This window comes from Leptopilina heterotoma, unplaced genomic scaffold, assembly GCF_015476425.1.
Source record: "Leptopilina heterotoma isolate Lh14 unplaced genomic scaffold, ASM1547642v1 Lhet_59, whole genome shotgun sequence".
Classification (NCBI taxonomy): Eukaryota; Metazoa; Arthropoda; class Insecta; order Hymenoptera; family Figitidae; genus Leptopilina; species Leptopilina heterotoma.
In genome coordinates this window covers 1,378,386-1,397,207 of record NW_025111133.1, presented here as the reverse complement: position 1 = coordinate 1,397,207, position 18,822 = coordinate 1,378,386, and the positions used below count along the sequence as shown (strand labels likewise).

The 18,822-nt window shown below is 23.9% G+C and overlaps 1 protein-coding gene and 1 long non-coding RNA gene across 3 annotated transcripts in view; one reads left to right on the top strand and one right to left on the bottom strand.

Annotated features, from left to right (window-relative positions):
• The window catches only part of LOC122509060, a 46,877-nt gene that overhangs the window by 26,861 nt on the left and 1,194 nt on the right, over nt 1-18,822 (bottom strand). Inside the window, exons 2-3 of one of the 2 annotated variants that reach the window (XR_006302284.1) lie at nt 9,320-9,547; nt 1,090-1,237 (exon numbers count right to left, since the gene is read on the bottom strand). This is a non-coding gene — a long non-coding RNA (uncharacterized LOC122509060). Of the gene's footprint in view, nt 1-1,089; nt 1,238-9,296; nt 9,548-18,822 lie in introns of those variants that run through there. The other variant, XR_006302285.1, reaches the window with a different exon arrangement.
• The window catches only part of LOC122509059 (A disintegrin and metalloproteinase with thrombospondin motifs 9-like), a 44,606-nt gene continuing 35,094 nt past the window's right edge, over nt 9,311-18,822 (top strand). Inside the window, exon 1 of the mRNA XM_043622826.1 lies at nt 9,311-9,581. Within this exon, the coding sequence (XP_043478761.1) occupies nt 9,311-9,581 (271 nt within the window). The remainder of the gene's footprint in view (nt 9,582-18,822) is intronic.

Below are 18,822 nucleotides of genomic sequence, written 5' to 3'. Positions count from 1 at the left end.
ATTCAATTATTTTCAAAAATTATCATAAAATTCTTCCCAAGAATTCAATTATTTTCGTAGATAATAAAATTCTTCCCAAAAATTCAATTATTTTCAAAACTAGAGAAAATTCTTCAAAATAGTTCAATTCCTTTCATAGATAAAAAAAATATTCAAGAGAATTCAATTATTTTCAAAAAAAAATAATAAAAATTCTTCGCAGGATTTCAATTATTTTTATTACAATTTTATTTAAATTCCACGAAAAAATTCAATTATTTTCAAAAATTATTCCCAAGAATTCAATTACTTTCATAGATAGTAAAATTCTTCGCAAGAATTCAATTATTTTCACAAATAATAAAGTTCTTCAAAATTATTCAATTATTTTCAAAACTTTTAATAACATTTTTTGATGCAATTCAATTATTTTCAAAAATTTCATAAATATACTAAATAAATAAATAAAATTCTTCGCAAGAATTCAATTACTTCCTAAACTGAATAAAATTCTTCTCAAGAATTCAATTATTTTCAAAAATTATCATAAAATTCTTCCCTAGAATTTAATTACTGTCATAGATAATAAAATTCTTCGCAAGAATTCAATTATTTTCACAAATAATAAAATTCTTCAAAATAATTCAATTATTTTCAAAATTTTTTATAAAATTCTTCGCTAGAATTCAATTATTTTCAATACTTTCAATAAAATTCTTAAAATAAAATGAATTATTTTCTTCTTTTTAATTAAATTTTAGGTAATTTAAATTATTTTACAAATTTCCTATGTCTTGTTCATAAAATTTTAATTATTTTCATTCCAATTATCGAAAGAAGAACTAAAATATTATAAAAACTTCAAAATTTTCAGAATTTTTAATTATATTCTTCGAAACTTTTATTTAAAAAAAATGGTAATTTAAATCTTTTGAAAATTAACTAATTCCAGGATTTAAAGATTAAAAATGATTGTAATTATTTGCAGAAGCAAGAAAAAATTAATGTACTGTTTTAAAATTCATTCTGATTCAAAAATTTTTAAGGCAAATAAAAATTGAAGAAGAATTCAAAGTTTTCAAGTATTTCGAAAATGCAGAAATCACAAACCAGAATAATATATTGTAGTCATTCTAGAAATTTGATATTCTTCCAGAATTTTTGATAGAATTTCCTGATATTTCCCTGATTTCCTTGACCAATTTCATTTTTCCTGTCTTTTCCCTGAATTCTCTGATTTCCCTGATCTGTGTCAACCCTGAAAGAAATAATACAGATACATTTTAATATATTTGAACAAATAAATGTAATTTAGATATTTATCCTAGAAATTAAAATAGAATGGCAAAAAAATTATATTTTTCTCCTAAATTCTGAAACTTTTTTCGAAAAGGACAATCTCAATTTACTTTCTATCCGATGGATCCGAGGAAATCGAGAATCTAGAAGAAATATAATATTTCTTTTTTCTCGTCAAATTTATTCGAGGAATATAGAAACAAGTGTCCTTTTATAATGATAATAATCAATGTTACCCTAAACAAAAGTGTATACAGTTGCGAAACCTAATTTCAGATATTTTTCCCAGAAATTAAAATAGAATTACGTTAATTTCTATTTCTTTCCACCTTGTCCTAAATTCAGAAACTTTTTTCAAAAAGAACAGTCTCAATTTACGTTCCACCGAAGGAAATCGAGAATCTCAGAAGAAATTTAATATTTTTTTTTTCGCCAAATTTATTCGAGGAGTATTATAGGAACAGGTGTCCTTTTATAATGATAATAATCTATTTTATATAGACAAAAGTGAAGACAGTTTTTTTTGAAAATAATAATCTTGATTCTGAAATATGAGAAATTTGCAATTCGTATAAGAGAAAGTATTTATTTTTTTTTAATTAGGTAAAAAAAAAAATTTTTTCTCTATGAGAAAAAGAAGAAGAAGAAGAAGTAGAAGAACGGAAAAAATGCAAATAAAAGGAATATTCTATTTCTATAAAAATATTCTAATTTATCCATCTTCCTTCATCGCATAATAGATAAAATCGCGAGTTAAGATTTGCAATTGTGATGAATAATTCCGTCATCATTATATCATTTTGAAAGATCCGGAAATTTCCTTATCACAGATTTACAACTATTTTACGATTAGCCTCACATCTGTAAAATGTATCTCGCTATCTTTATCATCGGCTTCTTGGGCTGTTGCGGTGCAACTGCCAATTCCTACATTCCGGAAAACTGAGAGCGTCGTTTACGAGAAAGTTTATGTTTTGCGCTCTGGCCTTCGGGGCCTCCAACTGCCAACGGGCTCGGATTTTCGCAGACAAGGATTTCAAACAGTTTGCATCGACCACTATAAACCGTGATTGATGTTTAATTATTTCCAGGAATTGCAACTGTTTTCGGAATCGGTTTTTGTTACTTTCATGGAAAAGAGGCCCACGTTTTTTTTTAAAATCCTTTTCCTACAAATATTTTTAAAATAAAAAATCATTATTATAATTATACTCTTATTAAAATTTATAAAAATAATTGTATTCTTACGAAGAATTTTTTAACCTTCGAAAATAATTTAATTTTTTTTTATGTAACATTTGCTCAAGATTTTCTAGTATTATTATATTATATTATTTTAAATTCTACTTGGATAAAACTTTTCGCAATAATTCAATTATTCTAATAAATAATAAAATTCACCTCAGAAATTCAATTATTTTTATAAATAATAAAATTCTCCTGGAAAATTCAATTATTTTTATAAATAATAAAATTCTCCTGAGAAATTCAATTATTTTCGAAAATTTTAATAAAAATCTTCGTAAGAATTCAATTATTTTGTTATAAATATAATAAAATTTTTTAGCAAGAATTCAATTATTTAAAAAAAAATCTAATAGAATTTTTTTGAAAAAATTCAATTATTTTAACAAATATTAATAAAATTCGTGGAGAAAATTCAATTATTTTCAAAAATAATAAGATTTTCTTGAGAAATTTAATTACTTTGAGTACAATTATTTTAATAGAATTTTTTTGAAACAATTCAATTATTTTCGAAAATTTTAATAAAAATCTTCGTAAGAATTCAATTATTTTGTTATAAATATAATAAAATTTTTTAGCAAGAATTCAATTATTTAAAAAAAAATCTAATAGAATTTTTTTGAAAAAATTCAATTATTTTAACATAATACATTAATAAAATTCGTGGAAAAAATTCAATTAGTTTCAAGAAATTTTAATAAAATTCTTCGGAGAATTTCAATTATTTGTAGTACAATTTCAATAGATTTATTTAGAAAAATACATTTAAATTAACAAATATTAATCAAAATCCTTGAAAAAAATTCAATCATTTTCAAAAATTTTAATAAAATTCTTCGGAGAAATTCAACTTATCTAAATAGAATTTTAATAAAATTTGCAAAAATAATTGAATTTTTTTTTGGAGGAATTTAATTAAATCAGTAATGAAAATAATTTCGAAGAATTTAATTAAGTTTTGAAAATAATTGAATCCTCTCAAATATTTTTTTTATATCTAAGAAAGTAATTGAATTCTTGCCAAGTGTTTTATGAAAAATTTTTAAAATTAATTGAATTGAAGAATTTTATTCTAATTTTTAAAAATAATTGATTTTTTAAAAAGAATTTTATTAAAATTTGTTAATATAATTGAATTCTCTCAAAAGAATTTTATTGTTTATGATAATAATTGAATTCCTTTGAAGATTTTGATTAAAATTTTTGTAAACAAATTTGATCAATATTATTACAAATAATTGATTTTTTTAAAGAGAATTTTATAAATTTGTCTTTTAATAATTATTGAATATTATTAATGTTCGATTACAAAAGAATACAAAATATTCGAGAGAATTTAGTTATTTTCAAAACTGAATTTTATTCTTCGAAATAATTCAATTATTTTCACAAATAATAAAAATTATTCGCAGGATTTCAATTATTTTTATTACAAGTTTTAATTTAATTCCTCGAAAAAATTGAATTATTTTTTCAAATTTGATTAAAATTCTTTGAAAGAATTTAATTATTTTCAAATCTGTTTATAAAATTCTTCATAAGAATTCAATTTTAAGAAATACTTCATTATTCCATTAATTATTTATTACTTAATTTAATTCCTGTAGAACTTTTTGATAAGATTTGATTTGAAAAAGAATTTCAGTTAGAATTTTAGAAAACATTTAAAGAATTCGAAGAACTTCAGTTCTAATTTTGAAATAATTACATTTTATAAGGTTTTACATTGAAAGTAGTTTGAAATTTTAATTCCTGATGGAAAAATTAATTACCTTAAGTATTCAAATATTTATTAAACAAAAATTAATTGAATTTGAAAGATTTTATTTAGAAATTCTGAAAAAATAAAATTTTGTTGAATTTTGTTGAATTCCCTAAAATAATTTAAGAAAATTGAAAAAAATACATAAAAATGAATAAAAATTGAATATTTTGGTAATATTGCAAAAGTATTTCAAGAAATCGTTTTCAATTGTCAAGGACATAAAATATCGCGGAACAAAAAGAGTATTACGCACGGCAAAAAATGTAATGCTCTCCCATAAGGAGTCTTTCAGTTGGATATGTGATTTCAAGTCTCATTGTTTGGTGTTCTTATAAGGGGATAAGATTTACTTCTAACAATCAGATAGAATCGCGTCCAATCTCGCTCGAGTTGGGGCGTTTCTAGTCGCGCATTCCGAAAAAGGAAATCCTGAATTTATTCGAACTTATCTTATCCATTCATGAGCAAGGCGACTTTATTGGTCATCCTATAAGTAATATATTCATCTCAGAAATCCCACGTTGCAAAATTTAAATGGTCAAATAGATCAAAAAAATACATAACACGAGTTTCTTGTTCTAAATAAAATTTCCTTCTAGAAAACGCGAGACAAGTTCCTATTTTGTAAAACTCGTAATTATTGACCTTATTTTCATGTTCTAATGAAGAAATAGATACATGTTTGGCGTGTGAAGACTCGATTTGTAACACAACTCGGAAGAATGAAAAAGGACTTTCGATTATTCAATGAAATAAAAAGAAAAAAAGAAAAATTCTTTTTCCAATCAATTTCAACAAGTTAGAAAACACTGAACCAAGAATATATATATAATAAACCCGGAACTGATCAGTTTTCTCTTGTCTTTAATCTGTGCATTCATCTAAATATTTTACACTAAACTTTCCTCTCTCACAGCATGGGATTTTCAATACCGAATTTCTACATTCATAAAATACCCAAAAGGACTTTTACTAATTTCAGATTAAAAATGCGAAACTAGCCTCAGCGATTGTAAAGCCGTTGCATAATTTTATAAGCTTTTATATAATAATATTTCAAAAACTCGAATATATTGTTGATCTTCAAGAACAAAAAATCAACTCAGTATAAACATAAATATTTGAAAACAATAATTTAAAAAAAAAAACACAAAGACAGCAGTTAAAATAACATATGGACAAACATATTTTCACACGAAGAAGAGTTACATTGAACATATTTAAAAGGTGTGACGCAAGAAAAAAAATTCTTTTTTTTTTTTTTTTTGCTGAATCGACACAATTATATCTAGTCACAATCAAATATGTTAATTAACTGGTTGCTTTGACAGAAAATTAAATAATATATTGTTTGCATTTTGAAAAAAATGTTCCTAAATCAATTAATTATCGAGACAATTTAATTATTATTAATTCCTATGAGAAATTAAATAAATTCCCTAGACGATTAATTACTTGACAAGCTTAGTTTTTTTGTTTATGATTTCAAAAACTAGTGAAAGTTTGTTATTTTTGTTGAGAAAAAATCTTTTTACTAATTCAGGTTTCGCACTCTATAAGGAATTTTAAAAACACAGCAAAAAGTAGTTTTAAGACTAAAAAAAAGTAGTAAAAATGTAGCTATCAAAATGCAAATGCAAATGTTATTTAATTAACATTGTCGACTAAAAATATCGTTTTAGTTGATTCACAAAAATCATAAAAATTCGATTCTGTATTTCCCTCATTTCTATTAAAGATATTAATTTTTTTTCTTATCCTGGTAATGATTTAAATTTAAAACTTTTATAAAATTCAATTCTTTTCCAAATCTTAAGTTAGAATTCATCAAAAATACAATTATATTTAAAAATAAAGACAAAATCAAATTCTTTAAAATATAAAATTTATTTCTATTAAATTTGACAAAATTTCCAATAAAATGGAAATTTAATTTAATTTTATAAATTATCTACGAGAATTTAAGTTTCTAAAACAATTTTAATTGACATTCTTCAAAAGACTAATTTTTTGCCTTGTTTCTCAAAATTACTCTAAACTTGAATAATTTTTGTTTAATATATATTTAAATAGTTATTTCAATTTATTTTTTCACAGGAATTCAAAATTTTTGCTAATTTTAATGAAAAAGCTTTCTATTTTTGTATTTAATTTAACTATTTCTAAAAATTATAACTGCAACTCTTTCAAAATTCAATTATTTCTTTCTTTTAATTTTTTTTAATTTTTAAATTAAATTATTCAAAACCTTAAAATTTCTTAAAGAAAATATTAAATTGATAAATTTATAAAATAAATATTTAAACTTAATTAGTTTTACAACAATTAAAATTTTCAAAGATTTCAATATAAAAATACTTTGAAATTTAATTATTTCTAAAAATTTCATCTATATTTCTTCTAATAGTCAATTACTGTCTAAAACTGCATTTGAGATTCATTTTTAATTCAATTCTTATTAAAAAGTTCTACAAGAATTCAATTATCTATTTAAATACAAAAATAAATAATAATTAGAAAAATTTATCATTTCTTAAATTTAAATTCTTGTAAAGAATTTTATGAAAATTTTTGAAAACAATTAAATTCTTTGTAAGAATTTTAGTAAAATTTGCAAAAATAATTGAATTTTTTGGAGGAATTTAAATAAAATTGTAATAAAAATAATTGAAATCTTGCTAAGAATTTTCAATTATTTGTGAAAATAATTGAATTATTTCGAAGAATTTGCTCTACTTTGGAAAATAATTGAAATATTTGCGAAGAATTTTATGAACATTTTTGAAAATAATTGAATAAATTTGAAGAATTTTTCTTATTTTTAAAAATAATTGAATTATTTCGAAGAATTTTATTCAGTTTTGAAATTAATTGAATTGATACAAAAAATTTTTTTGTGATTTTTCAAAATAATTAATTTTTTTAAAAAGAATTTTATTAAAGTTTTTGAATATAATTGAATCCCTTCAAAAGAATTTTATTATTTATAATAATAATAATTGAATTCCTTTGAAGATTTTATTAAAATTTTTCATAATCGAATTTTTATAAACAAATTTCATCAAAATTATTACATATAATTGATTTTTTAAAGAGAATTTTATGAATTTGTCTTTAAATAATTGAACCATTTCGAGAAATTTTGTTTAAAATAGAAGATATTGAGAATAATTGAATTCCTGCAAAGAATTGAATTATTTTGTGAAGAAAACTGAATTTTTGCAAAAAAGTTTATTAAAATTTTTGAGAATAATATTTTTATTTCAACTATTAACGTATTTAAGATAGTGCAAATCTCCAACAAAAAGGAATTTTTAAAAAAGTAGATAATAATTGATTTATGATTAATTTTTCGAATTTTTTTAATTCTTCTTGCAAAACAACTTTTTTTAGATGGAAAAAAAATTTTTCAGCGAGGAAGGAATTTTATTTTATCAAATTAATAAAACAAAAGACTTGAAAGTTCCTTCACAACTCATTCTCGTTTTTAAATTTCATTTTCAAATTTCGTTTTTAAATGTAATCGTAATATTTGCAAAATTCATTTTCAAATTTCGTTTTTAAATGTAATCGTAATTTTTTGCAAAATTCATTTTTTTTTTTTTGCTATTCTCTTTTTTCCCTGTCACTTTTGTCAAGCATCATTAGAAAATCTCATCCTTTTTCATTCGACCCCAAAAGAAAATAAACGAACGTGACAAATCAGATATGTAAGGAGGAAAAAAAAAAAATTTGCGCCATCAGGAAGGCTCAAGTAATAAACTACCTTTATGCCATCTTCTCGACACTTTGGTACTCCTCAAAGTAAACCACAGAATAGCTCTGCATGAAAAACATCAACATAAGTCTCCCCCCAGGGGCTTCCGCTTAATCTAAACGGCTTTCCATCGTCTCCATTCTCGCCACCCTTGTAAATAAGACGATTAAAGAACGATAAAAAGAAAGAAGCTCCTTCTTTCGTCTCTGCAAATTGGAGATTTGTAAGTCGAAAATCCGGAAAGAGGAGAAAAAACTAACAAAGTTTGCGAATTTTATTTTATTTTATTTTTTTTTATAAAAAAGTAAAATAACATTCGCAAACTTTGTTAGTTTTTTCCCCTCTTTCCGAATTTTCGACTTGAAATAATCTTGCTAATTTTGTACGAATCCGCGAAATGCTCTGAAATTGTCAAGTTTGATGACCCCATTTTTCTCCACCCCAATAAACCCAAAAATAATTCTTCTTTTCTGACCTCTCTTTTATACCTTTGTTTCAGGAATGGAATCTCAAAAGTAAACTGAGAGTTGACTGAGAGCAAGTCATCGAAAGCCAAACCGATTGTAACAAAGGAGGTGGAGGAGGAAGAAGAAGAGGAGGTGGCACGAGTCGAAAGCCTCACAAGGTCTTCTCAGTCTCTCTCTCCCGGTGTGTTTTCAATGTAAATACAATCAGCAAGCTCTCTTTCTCTCCCATCTTCTTTCTTTCTAATGGACCAGATTTCGCTCGCCTCTGACGGAACATTCGTAAATGCTCATCGAGCCGGAAGATGCTAGCAACTGTTCCACGTGCTTAAAGATTGACACAAAGCATAGAAAGAAGACGTGGAGGCATGATAATAATTCACGCACGAAATCACAACGACAACGACAACGACGACGACCTCAAAAATTTTCACCGTTTATACATAGATTATTATACGAAATTCATCGCGATGACACACGATACAAATTTGATCATCATGAGGATCGCGGTCTAGACATTGACCGACGCCAAGGGAACAAACTCGCGGGACGAGTTCTCCGATTTCTGTCTCGGGCATTCATCCATGCGGCAGGAATCGCCGACGCGATGAACGGCAAGGGCTTTCAAACCTGTCGTTCAGTGTATTCGACTTGGACGAAAGCCGCCGTGCCGAGAAACAACAACATCGACAGCAGTGTGGGGCGATCCTTAACGCACCCGTGATTTTTCGGCTTAAAAAAGAGGCAAAAAATCAAAAGAAAGAAAAAAGGAGCTTGAAATTACCCTCCAACAGAGCCATGTCTTACATCTCGTATCGTCTCGCAACGATCACTGCTTCGGTCATTTTCATTTTGGTGATACTTTTACTGATCCTTTGGACTGGTTTCTTCGGCAACACCACTTCCATTGCCGGGGCATTTCACAAGGATCAAAGCGCCGCTCCCATCGTTCGTCAGCAATCCAACAACACTGACAAGCGACACGAGGATGAACGCCGGGAACCGCTCGTGTCAGATCGATCTGTCGCCGCTCCCCTGGAATCAAATACAACAGATATTAGCAATGAAGGTAAGTCTCTTCTTTTTTTTTACCTCTTCATTCATTGATATTCAATCAACGACCGCCAAGGCTCAAGTCAAACCAGTTGCCAGTTTGAGAAAAAAAAATCCAACGACTTATTGTCTTTATTGAAATACCAATACAATGGCAATAAATCACAATTTCCCAGACTGACAGCTAATCTTTCAAAGGTGTCGATCATCTGAATCATCTCATTCAGTAAAAACACTAAAAATTCTATTAAACATCATTTTATCTCTATTGACGGAAAAGTATTCACTTAACTATTTTTCAAAAATTAATTTTTACAAAACTGCAGAAATAAATTTTTTCAAAATTTTGAAAACAAATTTTTACAAAACTGCAAAAATGTTTACAAAACGGAAAAAATAGATGTTTACAGAACTGAAAAAATAGATGTTTACAAAATTGCAGAAATAAATTTTTACAAAACTGCGAAAAATAAATTTTTGCAAAATTGCAAAATCGCAAATTAATATTTCGAATTTAACAAAAGAAAAAGCAAAGATCGTTTATCATGCCCTACAGGTGAAATTTCTCCAATAAACTAACCATTCCTGAATATTAATGAAATCGATTGAGAATTAATTGAAGCGCCTTTTAATGAAAAGAGAAATATTTTGATTTACCTGCCAATTAGATACTAATAGTCGTTACTAAAACGTCTATCTGATGGTTTAATTATCACTCCAGAGTGAACTTTTAATTAAACGGTTGACTCAATATTCTGAATAATTTACATAATCCAATTTTCAGTATCTCGAATAATTATATTTAGATTTTTCACTTTCGAATCAATTGCGACTGTCTGAATACAGAATATAAGATTTATTTCTATTTTTCGAACTTGGTAAATTTTAATTTTTAAATTTCATTTGCATATGAAAAGAAATATTTTTCACAAAAAATATATTTCCTACAGGTCAAGAATATCAAATTTTGGAAGAAAAAAAATTGAAATCATCTCTCATCTTTGAATTTAAATAATGAAATGTAAATCTTTGTCATTTGATTATCTAATTTTTAATTATCTTATTATTTACTTTATTTATTATTTATAATTATCATTTAAATTTATATTTTCTAAACATTTCCCTGATTTCCAGAAAAGTTTTCAACTTTTTCTCTTATTTTCTTAATAACTTCAATTTTTAATTTTTGTAAAATTCAATTTTCAAAATTTGTTTTCAACCTTTTTATATATATTTTTTCAAAAACACGATTTTTAACAAAAAAATTTTGATAAAACTCTCCAAAATATAAAAATTTGACGAAATTTTCATTTGTTTGACAATTTTTCAATTCATTACTATTGGGAATTTAATAGCCATCAAAAAATTTTAATAAAAAATATCGCAAAGGTTTAATTTTTCAAAAAAATCCTAAATTCAGTTATTTTTTTAAAAATTTAAATTTCAAACCTTCTGAAATGTCATTATTTTTAAAAATTGCAACTGTAATTCTTCTAAAAATAAGAATTTTTAATTTTTAATTTTTATAAAATTTCTCACTGAAATTCTTTTCTAAATTATCAATTTTTAATAAATTTTTTAAAAGTTCTCTGATAATTGAATTATTCATAAAAGAAAAAGAAAATTTATTTAAAATACAGTTTAAAATTCAATTTTATAAAATTTCGATTATTTCAAAAATTTTTTAATTTATTGCATAGGTATTTAAAAATTTAACTAGTTTTAAAAAAAAACTTAATCCTGAAAGTTTTTAAAAAACTGAATTGATTAGAATTTTGAAATTTAATTATTTCCTAAAATTTCTGGTAGAACTCTTCCAAAATTCAATTTTAAAAATCTTAAATTAAAATTTTTCTCCAATTCAATTATTTTTGATAATTGTGATAAAGTTTTCAAAGTATTCAATTATTAAAAGACCAAAATTCAATTTTTTGTAATAATTAAAAATAAATTAAATAAAAAATAAATAAAAATAATATTTTTTTTATTAAATGCAATTAAAAAATAGTTAAATAATTGAAATTTAGTAGAATTATTTGAAAATAATTGATTTTTTACAAGAATTTGTGAAAAATATTTTTTAAAAACATTTATTTATATTTTTGCAAAAAAAAAATAAAATTCAATTATTTAAGAAATAATTTAATTTCTGTTAACAATTTATGGCTAATTAGAATTAGAAATTTTGAAAAATGATTATTTGATTCTCAAAAATTTTAATTCACAGAAGTGTATTTTCAAAAGTAATTTTAATATAATTACTTTTTGTAGTTATTTGAATTTTGAGTCTTATTTTTGAAAAATATGTGATTGAAAATATTGAAAATAATTGAATTTTAAAAAATTATAATGAAAAAATTGTGAAGAATTAGTTTTTTAATAAGTATTTCAATGTAAATTTTTAAAGTTAATTGTCATTTTTAAATTTTTTTTGCAATTTTTGAAAATTCAATTATTTTAAAAATTTGTAAAAAAAAATTCTCCAAAATTAAATTTACATAAATTTTAATGAAATACTTTAAAAGAATCAATTATTTTCAATAAAATTTGACTGTAGTTATTTTCATACTTTGAAAATCAAAATATATTGAATTTTATACCGAAAAAGTATTTTTTTGCAATATGTGAAAGAAAATTCAAATTAGTCCTATTTTTTGAAAATAAATCGAAAACAGTAGCATTTTTAGAAAATAGTCTAAAAGAGTCGAAAAAGTCACATTATCCGAGACCTGTATTACATTTCGCTTATCACATAATTTAATTTTCTCTCTCTTTCTCTCTTTGTTCAAAATTCCTTCGATAAGAACCAAAACAATATTTAATTCGAAAAAAATTATTGAAATTAAGATGAAAAATGTAATCGACATTATTTTAATCTTAACTCGTGAGAATAAATGTCACTATATTAGCCTTTATGAATACCAATCATATCTATACGATAGTTTCGCTAATTAAATTTATATTGTATCGACCATGGTAATTTTCAGTCAATGGAATCGTTTTACTCGTCAATCATGAAAATTAGTGCAAAATTATACGAGTTCATTATTCACATTAAGGTTATTGACAGAAAACTTGTTGATAATAAAGAGACGAAAAAAAATAAATATAAATTCAATACTCTTGACCTCCAATGGCAATTCAAAGGATTATTCACACGCAGGAGTTATGCATAAAAAGGACTTAGGAGCTTAACGCCAGACGTGACTAAGCAACCTTTCATCAGATGATTAAGATTAAGATGCTCGTTTCGAAGGAAATCTCCAAAAAAAAGAATGCAAACTGCTAAAATTGATCCTCTTTCCTGAACAAATAATAAAAAACACAGGATTAAAAATTTATAATAATGCGAAAATAATTTAGAATTAGATTTATAATTAATTTTCAATACTGTTTACTTTCTTTCCTTCCTGACGAAGCAAAAAAATTCGTGTCGTTTTAATAGATAATATTTCAATAAATAGAAATCGAGACCAATTGTTATAGAATAACAAAGATAATTTGTATTATTATTATTTCATTACTGAAATAGAAGAAACAATTTAATATCTCTAACGAAATATTGGCGAAAATTTGCGCAATTTTCTTTTGTCACTAATATCGAAAAATTAATATTAATTTCTTTCATTTGAAATTAAAGGAAAAGGAAAATATAAACGGTATCGTGAAATTACATTGTCGAGAGCAATTAACATTTAATTTGACATGAAAAGTCAGAGCACGCAATTGATTCCCAGGATGAATATAGCATTTGAATTGAATATTCAAGTCGCGCCATGCGAAGGTATTTATATCGATAGAGCAAATAAATAGCACGTTCATTATTTCCATCTAAGGTCGAAGGTAAGATAAACTCCGATAAATCGAGATCAATATATAATCGAAATTTTGAAAAACGAATTGTCATTGCCTCTGGAAGCTAAAAATAAATTAATTAGAGCGAATATCTAATCATCGTAAATGTGTTTCATAATAATAATCATCATTATAATGATGAAGATTAAAAATTTGGCGCGTGTTCTTTTGTTATTAAAACAGCACGTGACGAACAAAAGTCATAATGGGAAACAAAAAAATTTCTTTTTTCGAAACATTTAAAGAAGAATCAAGCTACCACTTGGTTTTAACTTCACGTAGAAAAAAAAAGCTTACGGCGAAGTAATCGGATATTGTGTCGTCCGAGTTGCTGCTGCTGCTCCGACGACGACGACGACTTCTCTTCTATAATGTTATGTATAGAAGCGTGTACATTCTATACAATTTTACTGGAAATAACTTCAAATGAAACAAGACAATTCTTCTTCTTCTTCTTCTTCTTCTTCTTCTTCTTCTTCTTTCAATAAAACAATAGCTAAATAGATAGAAAAAAAATTCCCTCGAAAAAAAAATTGAAATTGAAAGGAATAGACAAACAAAAAATACAAATGCTACTTTATCTCGTGAATCTCAAATGAGAGCAATGACTGCTTTTAGCAAGCCGGAAAAAGAGGATGCTTTGTTTAAAACTGGAACATTCAATTTTAGAAAGAGAGATATTTTCAAATTTTAGTCTAACTAAACACAAGTGCTTCCAAGTTTCCTCCTCTGTATCTTTAGGTCTTGCAAATTGAAGAAAAGAAGAAAAAAAACTTCTTTCCCATTTTACATTCTGACTAACTTTGCTTTTCTCTTGAAAAATTTATACTTTTACAAAAACCACTGAACAGAGGAATCGAATCAAAAATTCAAAAGTTTGTCAACTGCATATTTAAATTAGAATTTTAAATCAAAAGAAAATTAAAAAATGTTGACAATGTTTCTGACACTTTGACACATTACACTGGATGAAACTTAAAGATTTCTGTTATCAGCTTTTATAATTTGTCCCTAAGAATCAAACATAATTTTTTAAGCCTTAGAGTCCTAGATATCTAATAATCATTGCTAAATTGTTCAAAGATAAATTTTCGGAAGAATTCAATTATTTTTATAAATTATAGTAAAATTCTTTGCAGGAATTCAATTATTTTCAATGCAATTTTAATAAAATTTTAAGACAGAATCAAAATAATTTTCTAAAATTTTAATACCTAAATCCTTCGAAAAAAAATTTTACAAAAGGATTCAATTTTTTTTTTAATTTTTAATCAAGCTTTTTCCAAATAATTCAATTATTTTCTAAAATTTTAAAAATTCTTCGAAACAATTCAATTATTTTTAAAAATAAGAAAATTCTTCTCAGGAATTCAATTATTTTCAATACAATTTTAATAAAATTCAAAAATCAAATGTTTAATTTTAATTATTAAATAAACACAATTATTGTAAAAAGTTGAAAAAAATTCTGTTTATTTCAAAATTTTCAATTAAATTTATTAAAAAAACTACATGATTTTTAAGAAACTCAACGAAATTCTTCAAAAGAATTTAATTATTCACAAAAATTCTCATAAAATTGTTTAAAAGAATTTAACTTTTTATCAATAATTTTAATTAAATTTAATAGTAAAATTATTAATTAAATACAATTATTTTTCACATGAATTAAATTATTTTAAAAAAATTTAATAAAACTCCGCGAAGAATTTAATTATTTTCTAAAAATTTTAATAAAATTCAATAATTAAATGTTTAATTTCAATTATTAACAAACACAATTATTTGAAAAACTTGAAAGAAATCTTTCAAAAGAATTAAAAATTTTTCAAAAAAATTCTTCGCAAGATTTCAATTATTTTCATAAATAATAAAAATCTTCGAAGGAATTCAATTACTTTCAAATATTTTATCAAAATTCTTTGCAACAATTTAATGATTTTCTATGCCTTAATTTTAAAATTGATAAAATTGACAAATAATTGAAATTTAGTAAAATTATTTTAAAATAATTGAATTTTAGTAAAATTATATTTAAATATAATTGAATTTTTCACAAGAATTATTGGAAAATTTCAGAAAAAGAATCATTGATGAATTTTAATTACAACCATAAAAATAAACGATTTTTCCAAAATTTAAATTACAACTCTAAAAAAATGTTTAAAAAATTTAATTTTACATTTTCTGAAGATAATTGATTTTTAATCAAAAATCTATGATAGGAAAATTTAATTTCAAACAGTCTAAAATTTTCATTAGTTTTTAAAATTTCAACTGTAATTCATCTAAAATTTAATTATTTTTCAGATTTTCTAACAAAAATTACTCAAAAGTTATTTTAAATTCATTTTTAAAAAAATTTTGATTATTTTGAAATTATTTTGAATTTGTGATAAAAAGTTTCAAGCAATTACTAATAGAAAACTAATTTGTAAAAAATATTTGAATCAACATTTTTCAAAGAAATAAGTTGTTTAGAAATTTTAATGAAAGTTATTCAAAATTCATATCTTCAAAAATTTTAATTTGAAACCTTTTGAAATTTTACTATTTCTAAAAATTTGTACATACTACAATATTGTCAATATTCAATTATTTTCTCGAATTTTTAACTCAAATTTATTTCTAATTCAATTATTTTTAATACCTTTTAGAGAATTGAATTCTTTAAAAAAAGAAGAAAAAAATTCACTTAAAATACAATTTCAAATTCAATTGTTTTCAATTCAATTTTATAAAATTTCGATTATTTGAAAATTGTTTAATTAATTATATTTTTCAAAATTCAACTACTTTCTAGAAAATTCCAATCAAAATATTTTGAAAAAAGGAATTGTTCAAAATTTTGATATTTAATTGTGTCCAAAAAATTACTATTACAACTCTTCTAAAATTCAATTTTCAGAATTCTTAATTAAAATTGTTCTCTAAAAGCAATTATTTAAAATAGTTTGCCGACGACTTTGTTGTTAAAATTAAAGTTTAATTCAATTCTTAAAATTCATAAATCCAATTTTTTTAATAAGAATTTCAACTATAAGTCTCCATGGTTTTTTTATTTTAGTTTTTAAGTTGAAAAAATTAATTCAATAACAGTTTAAGATTTCCAATATTTTCAAAATTTACCAAAAAGTAGAATTTTTTGCAAAGAAATGTAATAAACTTTGGATGAAAAAATTTGACTATATACTGTTATTTTTTACACTTTGAAAATCAAAATAAATCAAATTTTATATAAAAATGTGGTTTTTTTGCGATATTTGGAAGAAAAGTCAAAATAGTCACATTTTTCGAAAATAAGTCGAAAAAAGCGCATTTTTCGACAATAGTCGAAAAAGTCATATTATCCGATATTGAAAAATAATTTTAGCAAGTTTTTTACTTTTTTACATATTTGGAAACAAAACAAAAACAAAAAGAAAATATAAAAAGAAAATGAAAAATAATAAACAAAATGAATTCCAAGCACAGAAAGTGTATCACGAAAGAATTTCCAAGATTTTTCTTTCAACATTTGCTTTGGTATGCAGTTAATTAATTCATATCAAAAGAAATGTATGTGACAAATTTTGATTTACACAAGAAAGATTGCGAGACGATGAGCTCTCGTTTCTCCGGATTAACTCATCTCTCATTTGACATGCTATTTACTTTATCCCCCACGATTACCCTAATTAATATCATCATCATCTTATTTTTTATTAAACGATCGTCTCATCGTCTTAATGACTCAACAAATTACCTTCAACTTTAACTGACATTATTATCATGTGAAATGTTAACAAAAACATGCATATAATCCGATCTCATTGTTTCTTCTCCAATGTAATGTGTTTGACTTAGAGTCAGGCCATGGCCTCTTTTTACCCCTAAATGTTAATCCAACGCAACGGCCCAAGTTTCCAGTGAGTACAACAATTTCTACTCCTACTTTTGCAGTGAAACTTACTCGCGACGCGACGGTTTAATTTTAACTCGCAGTTTATCATTTCGGCACGCACGACTCAATTGTTACAGTTAGAGTTTTGCCTTCTACCTTCTGTTTACACACATGTTTCAATGATGAGAAGTAAATTTTCATGATCTCCCCCAACAATCATTTCAGGAAATTTCATTATCACTTCTGCGATGAATATTTTTCTTTTTCAAACTCTGTTTATATATTCACGATCGGTGTGAGCAATAACAGAAAGAAATGAGAATTATGTGTCAAACTTTGGATGACGGCAATCGGTAATAATAATGTCATCACCATTAGTCGATGACAACATTATTTTGTTCTGGTTTGCAAGTCAGGAAATCGTCTCAAGTTCGTCATGAAGGAACGCGCGCGCGGTAACGTGCTTTTTTTCAATTTCAATTTTCAACTGGGGAATGAACGACCTTGTTTGCTGCATCTTCTTACCAAGCTCCAATTTCTGCAAAAAGAGCTCATTTTTAGAACACCTCAACTAATTAAAAAAAAATCCACATTCTAGACAATGTAATTTCTTTGAGAATGAAATATCTATAATCTATATTAATAATCATTGTATTCCGGAAATCTATTCGCACTTTGAAATTAGTTGTTGTTTGCTTTTTCTTTTCTACTTTTTTTGATAACTGTTTTCAAATACAAATATTTTTTTCATTATTTCCAATATTATTTCTCTTACAATTCTGAATCTAAAATAATTAAATTCTTATAAAAAAATTTATTCAAATTTTTTAAAATAATTAAATTCCTCACTAAAAATTTAATTAAAATCTTTAAAAACAAATTAATTCTTACCAGAAATTTAATTAATATTTTTAAAAATAATTGGATTTTTTCGAGAAACTTTATTTAAATTCTATTAAAAATAATAATTGAATTCTTTCAAGAAATTTTATTAAAAATTAAATAAAAAATAATTAAAATAATTACTAAAATCTTTTAAAGAATTTCTTTCAAGATTTTAAAATGGTTGTGCTTTTTAATATTTTTAATTAAAAATTTCATTATTAAATTTTATTACAATTTTTGGGAAATAATTGAAATCTCTGAATTTAATTTTACAAACATTTTTCATAATAATTGAATTTTAGCCAACAATTTTATTATTTAGGAAAAGAATAAAATTTTTTAAAATTATAAACTCTTTGCGAAGAATTTTATTAAAATTCTTTAAAATAATTAAATTCCTGTGAAAAATTTTATAAATTCCTGAAAATATTTAAAATCTTGGTAAGGATTTCAATAAAACTTTCTAAAATAATTCAAATTATGCCTTAAATTTAATTTAAAATATTCTACTGAAAATATTTCAATTCTCATAAAGAATTTAAGGTCATGTTATTCAGTGGTCACGTGTTCCCATAGTAAAGTATATGGGGCACGTGACCACTGAATAACATGACCTTAATCAAAATTTTTCAAA